Source organism: Alligator sinensis, unplaced genomic scaffold (genome assembly GCF_000455745.1).
Source record: "Alligator sinensis unplaced genomic scaffold, ASM45574v1 scaffold1322_1, whole genome shotgun sequence".
Lineage (NCBI taxonomy): Eukaryota > Metazoa > Chordata > Crocodylia > Alligatoridae > Alligator > Alligator sinensis.
Window position 1 is genome coordinate 1,566,848 of NW_005842116.1, and position 19,382 is coordinate 1,586,229.

The 19,382-nt window shown below is 48.5% G+C and overlaps 1 protein-coding gene across 3 annotated transcripts in view; it reads right to left on the minus strand.

Moving 5' to 3' along the window:
- The window catches only part of CNTN2 (contactin 2), a 46,489-nt gene that overhangs the window by 13,134 nt on the left and 13,973 nt on the right, over positions 1–19,382 (minus strand). For all 3 annotated transcript variants that reach the window (XM_025205544.1, XM_025205545.1, XM_006024768.2), the window contains exons 2-9: positions 14,688–14,811; positions 8,514–8,658; positions 7,276–7,451; positions 6,405–6,500; positions 5,865–6,074; positions 1,382–1,481; positions 868–1,043; positions 300–436 (exon numbers count right to left, since the gene is read on the minus strand). In XM_025205544.1, coding sequence (XP_025061329.1) covers positions 300–436; positions 868–1,043; positions 1,382–1,481; positions 5,865–6,074; positions 6,405–6,500; positions 7,276–7,451; positions 8,514–8,658; positions 14,688–14,742 — 1,095 coding nt within the window. In that variant the 5' untranslated portion in view covers positions 14,743–14,811. The remainder of the gene's footprint in view (positions 1–299; positions 437–867; positions 1,044–1,381; positions 1,482–5,864; positions 6,075–6,404; positions 6,501–7,275; positions 7,452–8,513; positions 8,659–14,687; positions 14,812–19,382) is intronic.

The window sequence follows — 19,382 nt, forward strand, 5'->3', positions numbered from 1 at the left end:
GGGGCAAAGGACACGACAGGCCAGGACAGAGGTCCACTGCCAGAGCTGCACAGGGGCTCTAGGCTTAGAGCGGTAGTGATGCATGGCGCAATAGCAAGAGGTGATTTGCCCTGGGCCAGGAGTGCAATGTTCTGGTTTTGCTGTGTAGGGCCACAGGAGGGGATATAACCGGGGGAGATTATGTGACTCGGCAGAGCTGCAGAGGGCTTTAGGAGAGGAGTTGTTGGTCAGTGTGGGGTTTGGCTGAGGTGCGGTCTCAGAGCTGCACCTTGCACGATCTCAAGCCAGCGCTGCAGCACCTGAGAAATTAACAGCTGCCCGTTCCGTAGCCATCTGATCGCTGGCCTCGGCTTGCCGGCTGCAGCACAGCTCCAGCGCAGGTCTGACCCGATGTCCGCTTCTGTGTCCGTGATCACCTTCAGCCATTCTGGCTGAGCTGCAAAGGAGCAAGAGAGATTTAGGAGCCAAAAATGTCATGGAAGTGTTTTGCGGGGAGGGCAATGAAACAGGAGGTGTTTGTTCCTGGCAGGCAGGATGATGCTCATCTTGTCACCATGTTGAGACTGCAAATGCAAGGCTGATTCTTTTCTGGAGCCAGCCCACAGATGTGCATCCAGATCCCGCAGCGTTATGGGACAACCCAGATTGGAGGAAGGTTGTTGTTATCTCTCATGATTTGGGTTATATTTGTGGCTCAGTAAATCGAATCATGGGTCCCAACTCTAACCCTCCACCCAACCTCCCTGGTGTTTTGTGAGGCTCGGTTATGGATGTACCCAGGGCTGGGGTTAGCCTGGATTAGAAATGATGGGTCCCCCACAAAGGGCTCAATCCTTTGCCTGGGGCTCCTTGCTGTGCAAGCTTTACCCTGAATGATAATGCGGCCCTGGTAGGTGTCTTTTCCTTTGCTGTTCTCAGCCTCGCACTCGTAAGTGCCTTCGTCCTCAAAGCCCACGTCCTGGATCTGCAGGATGGGCTCGCTGGCGATCCACTTGGAGGACTGAGAGCCATCCACCTTCCGCCACTTTATTCGGGGGACAGGGCTGCAGAAAAGGAAGAGAGTGAAGGAGAACTACAGGGTTTTCTGTAGCGTACCTCAAACAATATTGTGCAGTTCAGTGCAAGCCAATTGCTCCTTGCAGCCACCCCTGCCACACCTAATCCCAGCCTAGGATTAAGAAAATCAGGGGCTTGTGACTTTTGACATGAGGATTTGACCCACCCCTTGTGCCCCATATTCCTCAACAGGAAAGGAAAGACAGGTGGATGGTGTCATGGGAGTCTCCTCTTTCTGCCTATCACTGTGATGGTCATTGCATCATAGACTCCTTTAATGTTGCTGCTGTCCTGCCCCTGAATGAACCAGACTGAGTAGACTCACTTTCCGAAGGCAAAGCACTCCAAAGTCACCACCTGCCCAGCCAGCGCGTACGGGTCATCAGGAAACTTGGCTTTAATGCTGGGCGCGTACGGTCTGGCATCTGCAGAAAGGAAACCAGGGTTGAGGGAGGGTCCAGGGCTTTGAAACTGCACACACAAGACATTAAAGAAAAAGGCTGCGCAAGAATTCAGGAGTGAAAGCACATGTTTAAGTCACAGAGACAACAGCTGCTGCGTGTCTTTCCAGCAACCAGCTGCAGGTAGCATCAGCTTTGCCTGCTGATTTGAACAGAGCCCTGGGCTCTGTTCCTGGCTTTGCTGGAGACTCACTGCAAAGTGCTTTGCTTCTCTGTGCCTCATTCTCCCAGCTGGGAGACAGGAATCACGGTATATCTTTAGATATCAAGTGATGCAAGGACACCTACCCAAGGCCCAAACTCAATCATTAACAGCACAAGACTGAAATTCCAGCAGCATAAATGCAATTATTCTAATAAGAACTCAGCCTGATACTGGCAGAGACCCACTGCTGCACTTTCATTGCTGTGTGATGTATATATAGCCTAAAGAAGAAAGCCCTATCGTTTTTTGCAGCAGACCTGGAAGGTCACCAGATCTGTGCTGTCTTGGTTCATAGAAAGAGGGTCCAAGAATCGTGGAGCCCTGGCAGAGTGCTCCCTGCCAGGCAGCCCTTTGCTGTTATAAATAGGGCGACATATCTCGTGCACCCATTGACTGCACAGAGAGAGGGGTTATTGCTCAGAAATGTTGGTTCCGGCCGTGGAAGGTTTTTAGGTCACGAAGAAACCCTTATGCTCTGCTCGGAGACCAATAGGTGGCCCATGCACCTTATGAAACCCTTATGCCCCGTTGCTCCCACGCAGTGGCGTCTTGTGTAGATGCAGCCACTGAATCCTGAGCCAAAGGCCTTGTTTCTGTAGTAGCTGTGTGCCAGTGCCTAATGGGAGTGACGGTGCACTCACTGGAACACCACGTACAGGATTCTGCAGTGTTTCCAGCCCACGTCCAGTTCAGGATCTAGCCTAAAGATGCCCTCCTAGATTTTCAAACTCTCCATGGATTTGCTCTCACCAGCCCCAGGGATGCTCCTGCTCCCTAACTCAACACAGTTTCCCTATTCGTGGTCAGAGAACCACCTCCTCCTCTGCCTCTTGAGATCTCTTCCTCCTCATCGACCTTCCATCTAATTTCCAACTTTTTACTTCTTGTTTATGCCTCTCATTTATTCTCCTGCTGTGTTTTGGGGGCTCAGATTGTGCCATGCTGTCAGGTTGTTTGATAGTATACTTCTCTGAAGAGGGGCAGCTAATTCCCCTCTGTGCAGCTTGCCAGCTCTATGGACAGGTGCAGAGTCTTGGCTCCATCTCCTCCTCCCTGCTTTTAGGGTAGCAGCTGGTTGCACGGGATTGAGAACAAAGTAAACCTTGCAGTCCTTTTAGCACAGGAGCAGGCAGCAATTCTGCGTGACCTACGAGAAGTCTGCTCACAGCCCAAACCCATTCGGCCTCTGCAAGATCCTTAGGTTTGTTAGGGATGCAGTCGACAAGGGACACCAAACACGGGGACTGCAGAGAGTAAATCAGAACGGACCTCAGCTGTCATTGTTTTGTGTGCCTCAGGCTGGATAATAAGGTGAGAGACCTCCATGCAAGTAAAATTAAGCTGGTTCTTTACCCATGTCTTAGCTACCCAAGGACACAAAGGAAAATTAATCTGATTTAACTAAAGGTGAGACCTGAAACAGGATTAATTAAAATACATTAAACCTCTGAGCAGACACTCTTATTTAGAGTGAAAGTGGCTGTAACTCAATTTGGCAGCATTCACTTCCACAGTGCCTGTTCCTCCTCCTTTCTCACACTGATGGTGAATTGAAGTCAAAACCAGGGCTTGCCCTGCCTTGATGCCCAAAAGTGAGTATTCCTGGAGTCACTGAATATGGTGATCACATCTAGACCCAACTTCCTGAGCCTGTTTATGAGAATAATGTATGAGATTGTATCAAAAGCATTATTGAACGCAAAGTATTTCGCATGTATTTCTTCCTCGTTATCCACTTGGCCAGTAATTTATCAGAAAAGGAAAGAAGACAGGTTTGACATGATGTGGTCATGACAATGTCACGTTAGCTGGTTTTTTTACTCGTCATGTTATCTTCTCAGTATTTGCAAATTGACTGTTTAATAATTTGTCCAGAATCTTTCTGGGGATCCTAGTGAAGTTGACTGATCTGTAATTCCCTGGGTCTTCCTTTTTCCTTCCTAAAAGGTAAGTTCTGTATTTGTGTGTCTCCTAGCCCCTGGGGATCTCTCCTGTCCTATTCAGGCTCTCAGAGAGAGCTGCTAATAGTTCCAAGATTATTTTGGATAGTCCCTTGGTGAATCTCACCAAGCTCTTCTGACTTCAACACATCTATTTTATCTGAACTGTTCCTTAACCTGTTGTTCCCACACTCTGGCCTATACTTCTGTGGTCTCATTACAGGCAGTGCAGTTATGTACACGGTCACAACCTAACATTTTTGTGCAGGCTGAAGCACGGAAGGGATGCAACGTTTGAGCCATCTCTGTATCATCCACTAATAATGATGCACCCATGCGTCCCCTTGTTTTCCTCTTATTCTCATGTAGCATGGCATGTTTTCTTGTTTCCTTTTATGTCCCTCACTAATTGAAACTCATTTTGTGCTTCAACCTTTCTGATTTTCCATGCTTGTCCCATTCCTTTACGTGCCCTCATTTCCACTGTTGGTTTGATTCATTTTTGATTTTCTGGTAATTCTGTGCGGCAGTTGCTGTACACTGCTCTTGTTCATGGGTTTCTGATTGCCAGCCTGAATTTGCACTCTGGTTTCCAAATAGGTTTCTTGCATGTGACCAGCACTTGATCACATTTCTCCAGTTGCTTATCGGCAATTCGGAGATTACATTGCAGCTGATTCTGCAGTTTAGCTGTAATTGAAGTGGTTGGTGATCCAACAGCACGGTTGCATATACGGCAGCTGAATAGATGACAGCTTCCTTCTGTGGTGCATATATGTCTTACACCTGCTCAAGCCACGTTGCAGCCAGCCTCTTCTTCGCTGGAAGACTAAAGATCGGGATTAGGTCCTCAATCCGTGGGTGTCCTGCTGGGTTTGGGTTTGTTGCAATGAGACCTCATTCTGCAACAGCAGCTCTGCTTTCCATACGATGACTACTTTTCTTTCTGTCTTTTGTGTTGCTTTCCACTCCTATCTACACTGGACTACGTTCTTTGTTTCTGTTTCACTGCCCTGCTTCCCAGGTTCCTTCGGTGGGAGCTATACACTCCTTCTGGGCCAGTGTCTAGCATTGTTTTGATCCTTTTGGGCAGCTCACCTACCCTTGTAATTGTGATTGATTTCTCTAAGGTTAGATCTGTTGTGTCAACCAACTCTCCCTGCAATCACGTCTCTCTCAAACAATTCTGTCCTTAAATAGCAAGTGTTTTGTATCTCCAAAGTTATATCTGAATTCCACTGTTCCCAGCTCTGTAATATAAGTATATAGCCTTTGTTCCTTGGTTTTGGGGAGAAAAAGAGTCTTTTTCTACAGTCCTATTCTTTCTAGGGTTACAGTACTCATCAAACTTACCTAGCAGCTGTTTCAGTGTTTCAGGCCTATTTCCTGGAAACAGGATCTTACCTACTTTTATTCATTGTGTGCTCTCTCTCATAAGTTGCAAAGCTTTCAAACAGCTCAACTGTCATTTTTTTCATCCTCTGTCCCTCATGGTCAACACATTATGCAGAATCGATTCTTACTTCTGTGTGTGTGCGGGTTCTTGTTTAAAAAGCCAGCTTTCCCAGTGGGCTTGGGTCCTTCCATGCTGCTTGCTTGCTCTGGTTTTAGGTGCTGAATTGGCTCCTTGTTAGTCCTACTCAGTTCCTTGTTGGGTTCTCACTAACCTGACTGCTGCCACCACAGGTCCTGTACACATGTTGGGTAATAGCACGAGATGTTTCCATTTGTGTAAAACTAAACTGCTCTATTCTTAAGAAAATCCTTTCCACAACTCTACCTAGCGTTCAAGCCACATGTGCGCAGACTGGATTCCTGGCGCCTCTTTCGAACTCTTTCCTCCTGCACTTCTCCCTTCAAGTTTCATGGGATACTACTGCTGTGACCATTCAGTCCTCTAAGTCTGCCAGCTGAGGCCAAATGGCATCGTCCTTTTGTGATGCAGACCCTACAAACCTTACTGAGACCCACCGTATCCATTTCTGGCCAGTCACTGATGATGGTAACTATCACTTATTACTGATCTGGGCAAGACCTGAATCCAGGATCAAGGAATAAGAGGCTGCACTTCACATCTCCAGTACCTTGACCCATCCATCCCTCCCCTTTCATATTTAGTGTGGACACCTGCCTCCTCTCTCTACATGAAAAGCAATGTTTGGCTGGCTCCAAGCTTCCCGTTCACGTCCCCAGAGCACTGACCCTCTGCAACGAGGTTGAGTCGGGCGAACTTGCTGAAGACACTCTTTGTGATGAAGTCAATGTGGCTAGTAGCAAAGCAGGAGTAGTTGCCCAGGTCTGATGCCTCCGTCTTGGCAATGTAAAGGTTGCCTGTTGTCTGGGAGACAAAGCGCCTTCCATCCCCCGGAATGAAATTGGGAAATTCATTCAGGAGCCATCGATATGACAGACCTGCAGGGGAAAGAGATGGGGATGAAGCAGGAGGAATTCCAGCTCACCTCTGCTACCGCAGCAGGTTGCTTTCCAGACCAGCCTAACCATGTACTTGCTCCACAGATGATATTAATTTGTAAGCCGCATCCATTGATTAACAGGACTTGAATGCAAGAGCAGCTCTTGATAAAATAGCTCTCTTAGACTTCTGCATGGGGAAGCCAAACCCACCAGTCAGGAGCTAATTTTCTTTTACAGTCTTCTTCATGCATCCCTGTCCATCCCTCAAACCGTTATGACCCTTGACACCCCCTCTGTTCTCGGGCATCCTCACTACTGGCGCCTTACCTGGGTAGTGCGGAGGCGGGATGCAGGAGAACATCGTTCCCCAGCCTTCGGTGATCTTCACGGGGTCTCGTTCCTCTGTAGAGAATTCCTGCAAAACTGAGAATGAAACAGGCGGGTGAATAGCAGCCAGGAAAGGGGTTGCATTTTAACTGGACATCCCAAGGGAGAGAGGCGTTGTGGTCCTGTGGCAAACATTTTTCGTATCGTAGCCAAGAAAATTAAATGGAGCAAATTGCACTTAGGTAGGGGCAATGAGGAGATTCACCCCGGACAAGGAGTACAGGAAGCCATGGCCTTTAGTTCCCCTCGCATGAACATAACTTCTGTTTCCCTAAAGTTTGGTTAGCAGGAGGAGTGGAGGAATGATGCTGTCGCTTCCAAGCCCTGCTCCAGACATTCATCTCTGTAGCAGTACACCTGGGCTTCCCGTGGCCTTGCAGACAGTGCTCCAAAGCCTATTCCTAACACTTCTTGTCTGGTAGTGCATTCAGTTCTCACCGTGCTCCCACAACATGCCCAAGTGGTGCCATAAAATATTAGTTGGGAGATGACATTGGGCACCATATTATTTCCAGCAGTGACAGCTCAAGAAAGGGGAGTCACCGGGTTTGTACTCATCCCGTATCAGTCCTGCCTGCCTTTTAGGGGGCTTCAGTAGCTCTCTTATATTCTTTGCCCTTGTGACACAGCATAGATGGATTTTGAAATAGAGATACAGTGGCCTGGTAATCTCTCACATCCAACCCATTAACAAGCAGGGGCTGTGGAAACTTCTCCCTCACCTTCCTGTTTCAACAGAGGAGGTTAAATCTACCCCAGCACAACAGCTGTTGTGTTCCCTTTATGCTATGGAGATGAACGTGCGACTTACAGCCAAAGCGGATGTGGGCTTCTTTGCTGACGACTGTGCCCCTTGGGTTAGATGCCACACACTGGTAAGACCCAGCATCCTTGGATTTTACTGGGTTGCTTATCACTAGGTCGCCCCCAAACAGCCGGTAACGGGAGTCTGGTTCCATCTTTAGCTCTGTGCCATTCATCTTCCACCTGCCAAGAACAGAGGTGTAAGGCAGAGAAATAGTGGTCACAGCTGCATGTTCACGTCACGAGTGAGAAGGGGTGCTGACTAGCCCCTGGCAGAAGGGCAGCACACAATGGTGTGCATTGTAAGAGGCTGGTTGAATGGTCAGCTGTATCTAGTGCTGGATGAAGTCAATATGTGGTATGCTAGGGTGATGCCAAGAGGGGCAGGCAGATTATCTTTCAGCTGCCTCTGCTGTATGTGTGGGAAACAAGAACAAAAGCCCAAGGGGATGAGAAGGATCCAGAGAGTTTGATATTTGTTCCTGCCTCCCCAAGTATAATGCACATGATTAATTTTGTTCATTGGAGCATTGTGTGACTAGTTTTGCCTGGTTGTGTTGGGGTTTGTTTTAGAGCTACCCCAACATTACAGGACTACAGAGGCATGCCGGGGACATCCTGCAGCCAGGCAGGAGAGGCAGCTGGTTCCCCGGGTATTTTGTTCTTTCAAAAATGTTGGTGTGTGACTTCAGTGCTGGGGGAAGGGGATGAGTAGACTTCTTAAAGAAAATCCTAAAAAATGGAAAGCAGAGGACAAGCTTCCCCACTGTCACCTACCAGTCCTGACTGGGAAGGGTGGTAGGACCCAGTTTGTCGCTCAGTCTCCCTTCCTGCTTAAGAGAGCTTAGCTCTGTATTTCTCTTGGCAGCTGCTGAGAGTGCCTGGGAGGGGACTTCTTTAAGGCCAACAACCATCCTTTAAAAGAACTGCCCCCAGTTCCTTTTACATGGAGGCAACCAGCAGCTATCAGATGGTGACGCTTGATGAGATCAGGCTGGATTCAAACTAGCCGCTGAGTAGCATGAAGTCTGCATCCTGTAGTCAATACTTTAAGTCCTTCTAAACACCCCATGAAAAACAAGGAGGCAGTGTCAAGCCCCTCTTCTTCTGCCTGAAGTCCCACCCATTACAGCTGGATAAGTAATTCTAGGATCTGTCTCCCTCGGGAGCTTATCAGTGCCCATCACTGCTGTACCTAGGTATCCTAGAGATGCAGGGCAGACTGGAGAGAGCAGGAAACATCACCTGTATGTGGCAGGAGGGCTGGCTCTTGCTCGACAGGCCAAAGTTATCTTCTCTTCCGTTGAGCCTTCAGGAAAGAGCGTGTTGACTGGTTGCTCTTCAAAGATTGGCCCATAGTTCCTCATGCTACTGTGTGGCTGGCACCATACTGCAAAAAAAAAGTGAGATACATGCTGAGGAGACCTTCCAGATCCTCGAGGAGGGGCTCGTGGACCCAGATGTTTTCAGAGAGTTTGGTTTTTAAGGCAGGAAAACCAGCAGAGCCCTGGAGGGGCCCTGAGCAGAACCAAGCAACTCTGAACCAAGGTCAACCCTCCTAACTAAAACATTGCATCCTAGACTCCGTAGCTCAGGTGTTGAGTATTTCCTAAAAAACTGAACTTCTGGTTTCACACCGTCTCTCCTGAAAGCAGAGGAAACATCCCAAATAACATCTGTCAAAGGTCAGTCTGAGCCCAGCAGCCCATCTGGCCAGCATGGTTAAGGCACACCAAGTACTGTAGCTAGCAGCACACAAGTGAAACATCCCGTCTGACCACCCTTGATTCCTCAGCCCAAATGACCCAGCACCTGTTTACAGCTGGGTCAACCGAGAGCAGCCTCCGGGTGAGTCCAGAGCGAGACTGAAACTTGTGCTTTCACAACTATGCCCTGTAGCCCTCAAAATAAAGGGTGTTGCAACCTGCAAATCTCAAGCACTTGTTAGCATAGGGCATGAAAAACTCACACAGGAGCATAAGAGAGCCATGTTTTGGCATAGGTGGGCACTGTCCCTTCACTCTCTCTGACAGCTCTGTTCACAGACAGCAGTCTAATTTAGGAAAACCAGATGGTTAATACTCCACGACCAGCATACAGAGGAAGCAATAATGATAGGTTAACGGCGGGGCAGCATGGTATAGTGCACTGGCCACAGGACTAAGAGTTGAAAGCCCCTGAATTCTGTTCCTGGCCATTGCATTTTGGTGACACTTTACTTCATTGTAAAGTGTCTACCTTCTACCTTCAAGATGAAACTGGATGCTTATCTTGCTGGGATCCTATGACCCCAGCTGACTTCCTGCCCTTTGGGCGGGGGGCTGGACTCGATGATCTTCCGAGGTCCCTTCCGGCCCTGATGTCTATGATGTCTATGAAATTGTGCCAGTTAGCTAATTCGTTCCTCCACAACTCTCTCTGCAAGGAGGCAAGGTAGTAAGTGCATTACTTGCAGGGGTTCGATCAGGAGAGTCTGTTCTTAGCCCGGCTGCCGGCTCACTGAGGGCACGGGGAAAATCACCTTGTTCCTCAGCTCCCTCATTTTCAGCATTTCTTTCCAGAACGTGAAACCCACCTTTCCCATCGGATGTGCAAACTGACACTGTGCTCGTCGCACCGTAATTATTAGCTCTATTTTTTTCTCTTGCTAGCGGAAGATGAGTGTGTGAACTTACTTGGCAGCCTTCGGACGCTCTGGGTCTGATTCTGATCTCAGTGCAAGTATCCTGGTGCAAAAAACTCAGTGAGACCAGAATCAAACCCCCTACTGAAGGCGAATAAAAGCTAGGCGTATACTGGCTCTTCGCTCAAGCTGCAGTCTTTCAAGGAAGAGGTCTCTGTCCTTGTTCTCTGTTATTATCTTCATAAGTACAGACTGAGGACTTGTGATGGATTTGTTCTTGTGATCATGAGTGATGATCCTTGAGCTGGATCAGATGCTAATTTTTTTTTTTGCCACGGTAAATGAGTAGGAATGGGAAATCTAGAAGGGGTTCTCTTAGGCAGCCCCTCAAATGGTCTTGAAATGTAGGTCCAGAGTTTGGCAGATATTTTCACCCAAAGATGCAGGGAGGTACCTAGCGTGATGTTCATAAGGTGCCTACATCCCACTGAAATCCAACGGGAATCGGGTGCCTAGATGCTTTTGCAAATCCCCCTAGGCACTGCTCTTCAATTTTAGGCACCTAAATACCTTTACAATCTGGCCTGTACTGCTTGGGAGATTTGTAGGCATAGACAGAGTTTGCTGGTGAGGCTGTGACGTTTGCCTCCCTGTGGAATAGTTCCTGGGACAGCACTTTGCTCTCTTTCCCAGATACCCTTTACCTGAAGGGATGGTATCTGATCAGACTTCCCCTAGCTTCCCCTTTACTTTTTGTCACCTCTTTGTTCCTTGATGGCCAGGAGAAGGTCTCTTTCCTTCAGGTAGGTCTTCTATATTCAGAGAGCCAGTGCAGACTACCGGATGTGGGGTAAATCACTTCACATAGCTGGGACTCAGTTTCCTCTTAGGCAAAATGGACACGCTATCATTTACCTTCCCTGGCTGAAGCATGCTTGGTGTTACGTTGTAAGTGAGGGTGAGCCGTTCTTTTTTTATCACATGGTAGCACTACCGGGACCACTTTTGCAGACTTGCTTTATAAACATAAATGAGAATGGAATAAAATTCACCTTGAAAATACATCCCGGATACCTGACACCTTAAAAATACAGCACGGCTTAAGCAGCTAGCGAGAAAAGAGCCAGGAGAGTTTTGCTTTCCTGGTTTAATCACCCTATAATGAGCCCATCCCTCAGCTGAAATGGAGCTACCTCAAGGCAGCGTGCTCCACAGTATGGGTCCTCTTGCCCCTAAAAGGTTAAGCTTGGGGAGCCGGGCCAGTCCAGGGGAAAGCTCCTTGAGGACTTTCTAATTGAATGAATAACTATCTGAAAGCTACCTTGCCAGCCGCCAATCTGTCTCCTTCCCGGCAGGACGCAGCATGGTCTCTGGGTAAATTAAGTGACCCCAGGAAGCCTGATGTTTTATTCAGGAGTGACTTGCAGCTGGGACAGGCCCAGCGTGGTGCGGATTTCTGGGATGAGGCCGCCCTTTACCTGTAGCTCACGGGGCCCTTGTTTCATGTTCAGGCTGCTGTCACATGTGGGGTGACAGCAAGAGAGGAGAGGGACTTTGTTAATTAGCCGCGTCCACTCCAAGCAGCTGGTGGCTTAGCACTGTCTGCACTCTGGTGTGCACACGTTAGCCAATTAGTTGAGTCCTCTGATCAGCCCCAACAGGGCGCTTGAAGGTGCTTCTGCCAGCGAGCTGGAGTCAGACAGGGTCCTTTGTGGTGCAGGGGTATCCATGGGGCACAGTGCCCCCCCCACATCATATTGGTGAACAGTTGCTTACACAAGTCACTCAAGCCCTGCCCTATCATTAGTGACATTCGAGAGCAGCACCGTGGAGTGTCGTCATCACTCATCGTCCCTTCCCAGCTCCATGGAGATACCCTCCACTTCCCTGTTGGAAGAGCTGCCTTCTGGAAGAGAAAGTAATGAAAGCAGGGGGTCTCTTCCTCTGCTTGAGTCAGGTGCAGCTGTGCTGAGCTGGCTCAGCTGGAGATCACTCTGTGCCGACTTAACACCAATAGGCAGCAGAAAGAATAATCAGCACGTAATGCAGAGTTAATAAGATTGCTGCATATTAATTTTGTTCCTATAGTTAAAAGCAAACGTACCGAGGCTTAACAGCTATGCAGCACGATCTGCATTTAAGTCATTGGAGCTTAAAGCCATATTATTAAAGCTCAAATGCATGGGCAGGATGCTATTGCCTGAGCTCTGGAGGCCAGGCTTCACTGATCTTTCTTTCTAATTCCACCCAAAGCCTGCATCACTGTTGCCGTAGTCTGCTGTCCCTCTCCTTTCTCTGCAGAGGCTCTGGATGGCAGCTGGCTGGCATTGATTTCCCTACTTGTCTGATTTTTTGCGTTGCTCACAAGCTAGTATCTATGATTTCAAGGTGTCGGAGTAAAATGCCTGGATTTCACACATTCAGCAAAAGAAGCAGCAGATCAAGGTTAAAAATAAAAAATTCAAAGTTCCTGGCAGGTTAGAGTGAGTGAAAGAAGAGAAACCTCTCAATCTGCCTGATGCTGTTGTGTGCCATAGGGCCAGTCACCTCCCAGAGCAATCATCTTTTTTAATGTTGTCTTTTGGGACGCTGTCATCTTGACACACCAGTGGGAGGCCGCATGAGCAGGTGAGAATGTCCAGGTGCAAATTTTCAACAGCCCGAGGATAAATATAAATGCACCTTAATGTCCTATGAGCCTCGTTTGCAGAGAATAGCGTGATCCAGCGAGAACTGGGAACATCCCATGAAAAATGGAACAGCTGCTGCTCCACCTGACCTCTTGACTTTGTGTCTGAGGCAGCGCAGCTAGCGGTGTAAAGCATACAACACCTGTATCTTGAACACGGCATCTGACTGGAATGAAACGTGCTTGAAAGAATAACTCGGACACCAAAATTAGTGGGGAAAGGGGAAACCTTGAACATCCAGGTAATCCTGAGGGCTGGAAAAAAATGGCTGCAGAAGACGCTTGGCCACTTCAGACACTGTTCTGGGACAGGGTTTCTGTTTTAGCTCATAGAGAGAGAAATGTTACACCCTGGAATATTACACTAATGGCATGGCGATAGCTACTGATATAAAAAAGCTATATCAGGTATTACTGGAATAGACCAAACTGAAACCACATCTCCTTTTCCACTGCAGCAAGACAGTGAGGTAACAGCATAGCTTCATCTAGTACAGCAGACCTGGCTGATTTCTGTCAGCCTGCTATTTCGTTTCCTTTTTATTGCTCTGAATATGCTGAATGCCAGATCTGGAAAGCCCAGTTGTCTGGGAACTTGGATTCATTGGCCTTACATGAAGTCCTGTACACCAGCTGAGGAAGCCATGAAGGCAGCCTCAGCATTGCAGTTGTGCTCTCCACTTTAAAGTTGCGTCAGCAGCGGTCTCATTATCTAGCACAGACAGCATATTCATTGCTTTGGAGCACTGGCCCCAGCCTGAGGCTGGCACATGAGAGAGTTGGGAAACTAATTGGTTTGATAGTGAATCTGAATATGCGAACACAAAAATCAAAGGGGCTATTTTTAAAGATTTCAGGCTTTCTCATGGGAATAAAATGGACAGAGCTTTTCTCAGTCACAGACTTCAAGCTTTTTCCAAGTGCTCTTTCCAATGATGCGTTGCAGAGGGAGGTTTAGAGACGCTTGATTTTTTTGATATGATTGCCCTGTGAAGGCTTTGATCTTTGCAGCATCTCTGAGGCCACTTTACAAGCTTGTAGAGGAGTGACAGGTTTGGCCCATGCATCCCACCGGCTACCAGAGGCTGAGCTGGGACTAGGACATGCAGGTACAAAGGCCCCTGCTCTACTTGTATTTCTTTGGGATACAGTTATAGCTCACATTATTTCTCCCCGGCTCTTTGTTCATAGTTGCAGCAATGACTTTCCCCATCTTGGTCTTGGCTTATGAGATCAGTTGCATCAGAAGTTAAAGGTCGTAGGAAATACCCCCACGGGGTTTTGTAATGACTCATTCTTTATGGTCTTGGCTCGAGTGGAGAGCGTCTCGCATGGACTCATCTGGTTAATGGAGAGGCCCAACTCTGCCTTGCCGTCTCCACCATATTTGGGTCACAGTGCTTTCCAAACAGGCTAATTGCCTCCTGATCTAGGCCAGCCATCCCTCTCTTACTCCTCGGGGACCCAGCAAACATTGAAAGGTAATTAGATATTTATAAGGGACAGTGGAGCAGCCTCTCCCCGGGACGGGGAATTAGCTCCAAGACATGATCTAATTCTCAGCTCTCTGAAACGAAAGGTCTCCCTGCTGACAGTGGCCCTTCAAAGTGCAGGCTGAAATGCCTTGAGCCCCCATCCGTAGTGACTGGCGCACGGGGATCTGCGTCTCTGGAAAAGCAGTGAGGGATGGTGGCCTCAGCTGTGGGACCTGCTTATGCGGGGGTGGGACTCACCTCCGTGCAGAGGACCAGGACTTACTAAAGGGGGACAGAACTGTTTTGCAGGCCCTATGCCTAAAGACAAAGCCTTGGGCTTTGTTCTAGTGCTAAGTCACCCTCATTTTTATACAGTTCTGTGAAGGTGACATGAAGTTGTGCCCCTGAGCTGTACAAACACCGCTTGATCACATGCATACCCCACGTACAGAGCACATGGGCTTCATGCCGCACGATCTGCAAAACTTTTGACCCCGATCGTGCCACGTTTGGCATTTTTGAGGAGGGTCCAAACAACCCAATTCATGCCTCAGCTGCCGAGTATCTGCTAGCTAGTAGTTGCCACCGCACAGCATGCATGCCCAGTCTCTGGTCCAGGAAGCTGTTCTTACCTGTAAGGGAGATGATGGCTAATGACATGAAAACAAGTTCCATTGCTGCTCCCATCGTGGGCCTCTGGATCAGAGATTATGGCCCAGCAAACTGAGTCTTTATTGTGGAGTGGGGACAGCAACCCTGCAAGAGAAAGGAGAGGTCATTTACTCGCAGCATCTGTCCCAGAACCCAGCTTCTAGCTATGAAATCCCCACTGGCCCTCTCCCTTAAGTCAGTTGTTCCCAGTCAGGGGCTGTATCTCAAGTGCTGCCTGATTCATAGCTTCACAGATGTCAGGGGCTGGAAGGGACCGTAGAGATCATCGGGTCCAGCCCCCCTGCACTTGGGCAGGAAAGACCGCTGGGGTCAGATGACCTCAGCAAGATGAGCATCCAGATGTGATGAGGCTCACTCCGAGCTCACAAGGTGCCCTTTTTCTTGTCTGGCTCGGCTGTATTTAAGCACGGCTGGGAATTTATTTTCAACCCCCCCCCCGAACCAATTAAAAACAAACAAACAACCCCCTACACAAATTTATAATTTTTTCAGGTGTTTATCAAGAAGCTGCAAGCCAAAAAGAATTTTTTGGGGGGGGGTGAAAATTTGTTCTATTGAAAAATCATATGGACAGAAGCCTTGGAACAGCTCCACCTCCAGTTGCTGCTGATCTGAACTATTCCCATTCGGATCCTCTCTTTTTCAGTTTCTGTCCTCTCCAGAATATGGTTTGCCTTGCCTTTTTCTTGTGTTTCCCAGTTGCATCCTCTCTCAATTGCAACCCGCTTGATCTTTTTGCTTCTCTGCACTGAAACCTCCAAGTCATTAACACTTGTGCCAAGGCAGCCCCCATACAGCGAGCTAAATAGGCAAAGCACTGTATTCTAGTCTCCTAAGCTAAGCAGGCTCCTTATTTTCTATCTTCTCTAGGGCATCAAAAATCTGCTTATGCGCTTCCTGCTGCAACGTTTCCTTGACCCCTGCGGTGCCTCCCCCTGCACACACCTGACTGTCCAAGAGTCATGCTGCTGCTGCAGCATTTTGAATGGGATCCTCCACCTGACCAGCTCTCACTATTCCTCCCTTAACGCAAATATGCAAGCCAAGCTATTTTTTTTTCTCTGTTAACAAAAGTGACTTTTTAAATACAACAACAATATCATCTTGGATGCTCCTTTTAACAATACACTTAACCAAGAGCTAGGCGTCTCGTGGGCTATGTCTGTGGCTTACCCTTTGCTCAGAACTGTTCCACTTTTCACAAGTGTTCCTCATGCCACCTATTTTCCATTTCCACTTGTTGTAAATTAGACCATAAGCTCTTTGGATAGAGGCTATGTTTATTAGTATCCATTTATCCAGTGTGCAGCACAGCAGGACACTGATCTCTAATCAGTACCACTACATGAGTAAATAAGAATTATAGTGAATAAAAACAATTGCAACTTATGTGCATGACTACATTGGAGGTTCTGTGCATATTTCAACTCGTGGACGCCAGATCCAAGCAGGTAGAAAGATGTTGTGTCTCGGGCTGCACACAGGTGGGATTTGAAAAGCCACCCGGACTCTTTTTTTCCTCTTATACACTTCTGCCTGTATCTGTCTGTTGCCTTAGGCCGAGTTTGTAAGTTCTCTTGTGACCGGCATCGCTCTTTGGCTCCTCATTTATACAGTGCCTAGCGCAGTAGGACCGTGTCCAAATGTGGGGCTCCTAGGCTCCCCACTACAGAAAAAAGTAAAGAAATCCAACAATCGCAACGAATAAGCAGCTTGTTTTCCTGGGCCTTCTCGCTCAGTGTTTCTCAGCTGGCTAGTCATGACCCCCTGAAATCATGACAAGCAGTTGGGAGAAGACATATTGCACACGTTAAAATCCACAGCAGCAAGAATATTGCTCTGCCGTTACCCACACACATTTATCCTTTCAGGTCAAGTATTCCTTGCCAGACTGCACACACATACACCATGTAAATATAAGGCAAGGTCCCTTTTTTTTTTTTTTTTACTTTGAATTGAGGCCACCACTTTGAAACCAGTGCCGAATATTGCTCCGAGGCTTCCCGAAGCCCCTGCCCAATGCCGTCTCCCTGCGTTGTGCTCCTATCCAAAGTAAACAGCTTCATTTGATTGGTGAAATCAGCAGCTGAGGCTCAAAAACACCTGGAGAGAAGACTTGTTGAGTAGCAAGGTCCTGTTTTCACCATCAGCTTTCTGAGTTTGATTGTGCTTTACGTTTTTCTGCTTTATCAAATTTTAACGATGCATTTGAATTCAAGCAGATTTCCTTCTGCGTCTCCTGGGCATGCAGCCTAAACAAACACTAGTCCTGAGCGTGCCTATCAGGGCAGGGGATCGCATTAGGAAAAGCCAGGAGGCGGCTGAGTGCAAAACCCTGTGCGTGGATACTTGTGACAGCTTCCTGCTACAGCTTTCTCCTCAACTCTGAACAAAGCTGATCCCTTGTTACAAGTGAGTTAGGCATAATCGTTATAATCATTTATGAGGTGCCATATTAATAGAAGTGCCTAATGTATTTTGAACTCCCATTGTGCTGACCTGAATTTACACGTAGTCTCACTGGTAATGGGTTTACAGGCCACCCTACAGCTCTGCTGTGCACTGACTGGCGATACGGGAAGAATCTTCTCTTTTAAACCCTGTCATCAGTCAACCTCAACTCCTCCCAAATCTTACTGCTGCTGGGTTTGAAAGTCACAGTCGGGCCAAGCTGAGCAGTCCCTCGGTCTGGCATCGTTAAGGTGCACCAGTTTCTGTAGTCAGCATCACATCTGGGCAGCACCCAACCCCCGCCCAGATGACCAGGTACCCACACGCCAACTGGGGGCTGCACAGGTCTGGAGTGAAGCCTGATCTTGTGCCTCCAAGGCCAGACCAAGATGCATACCTGCCCTGTTGCTGTACCCTTGCTTTACTCCAGATTAGCCTGGCTAATTTCCAAGCAGGGTTACTCTGTTGTGTGAACTGCTCCCTTTTGCAGCGTCTCACTTTCCAGTGGTGTGTTAGCAGCCCCTCTGCCGAAGGCTCCTGCTTCTCTGACTGGTCCAGGCCATGTCGAATTTATCCAGGGGACTTGTCAGTGCAAATAGTGCAGGCTGAGGGGCGTTCCCCAGTTTTGGGTGATGGGGGTTTTGGAGAGGAAAGGTATGGATATTTTGGCTATGTGACCTAAGAGCATTCAGGCATCCTTCAGGAGGCAAGGTCTCCTACACCCATGCTGCTGTTACCACTGCAGAGCAGCACAGGGAGGGCCTGGTAAGACCACTTAGATCTGTGGCCAGGGTGGGACTCTGCATTTCTGCTCTTGCTCGGTTGTTTCCACCTGTGGCGCATGCCGATGTACAAACTGCAGAGACCTACATCCGGTGCTCGGAGAGGGATGGGGGGAACCATTGCTAAACGGCTGGAAGAGCTCACTTAAAGGGAAGAGCTGTGGGAATGAGTCAGGCTAGTGCGGCAGGTCTGAGAGCGGGTGGGGAGATGCTGAAGAAGAAAAGCCCTGCAGCTTGCTTAGGGCACTGTAATGCGAATTGTTGTTGGAAGAATTTACTGTGTCCTGAAGGACGGGCCTGAGTGCGCACATGTTGCCTGCAGCCTTCGTCCTTCTGGGTGTTTGAGACCAGCCAGCAGCTCTGCACCCTGGCATGAGCGTTTCAGAAAATCTGAGAGGAAAGGTGAAGGTGCATCCTTAAAACAGGACCAGGGATCCTCTGTTCCTGCTCATCTTGTCATCTAACCAAGAGGGCTTCAGTTACGTTGAATGGTGCTATTCAAGAAGTTTGCATCTGGATTTATGTTCAGACTTTCCCAAGGGTCAGGGCATTGGAGCCATCTTCAAGCGACGGGCCTGAGCTGTGACTTCTTACTTTGTGTGTGTGTGTGTGTGTTTTGGATCAAATGTCCTGGCCTATCTCTATCCCTAATTAGAAGAAGGGCTTCTGGGACCTATTTCTCCCTCTTTATGGGCTGTTTTGACAGCCGCTCCGGAGCCTCCGATGCATTGAAAGGGGATCTGTCAGCCCCACTAATGGATGCCTTCATTACTGCTTCCACTCAGGGGAAGGAAGGGTGCGCCTGTCTGAAAACACATGGGTAGCCACAGAAGCATTAGCCTTCTCCTGGGGGGGCCTTGGGAGCAGGGATCCATTAGCATGGTGATAATGTTCAAGGCAAAGTGCTACAGAGAGACACTTAGGATTCCCTTGGGCTGCTCCACCCTGCTGCTTCACCCTAACCCCCTCAGATATCAGGGCCTCATCAGGGGAATGAGCACAGGGATGAAGTAATTCTAATGGCACTAATGGGCCTCGGGGGAGCAAGTTCATGCAGGCTCCTGTACCTGAACACACATCCCCATGCAACCAGGCTGGCGGCCTTACAACGGCTGGAGGGTGGAAAATGAGAGGGCTGGGAAACCACCTCCATTTAGTTACCGGAGACCAGCCGTTTCGGTTCCAGGAGCCCTTGTGTGTTGTTCCCTGTCGACATGGCCGAGCTACAGGCAGGTTTGATACTTAGGATGCGGTTACTGGGTCGGTCAGGCATCCCCCTGCACCGTCTGCATCAGCTTCGGCATGGACCGGCTCTCCCTCGCCCCGTGTAGCAGTAATAATAAACGGTACAGTGCGGGGATTCAGTGAGGATTTTGGGGGTAAGAGGGTTCAACGAGCCTGGGAAGGGAGTCTGCATGCTGT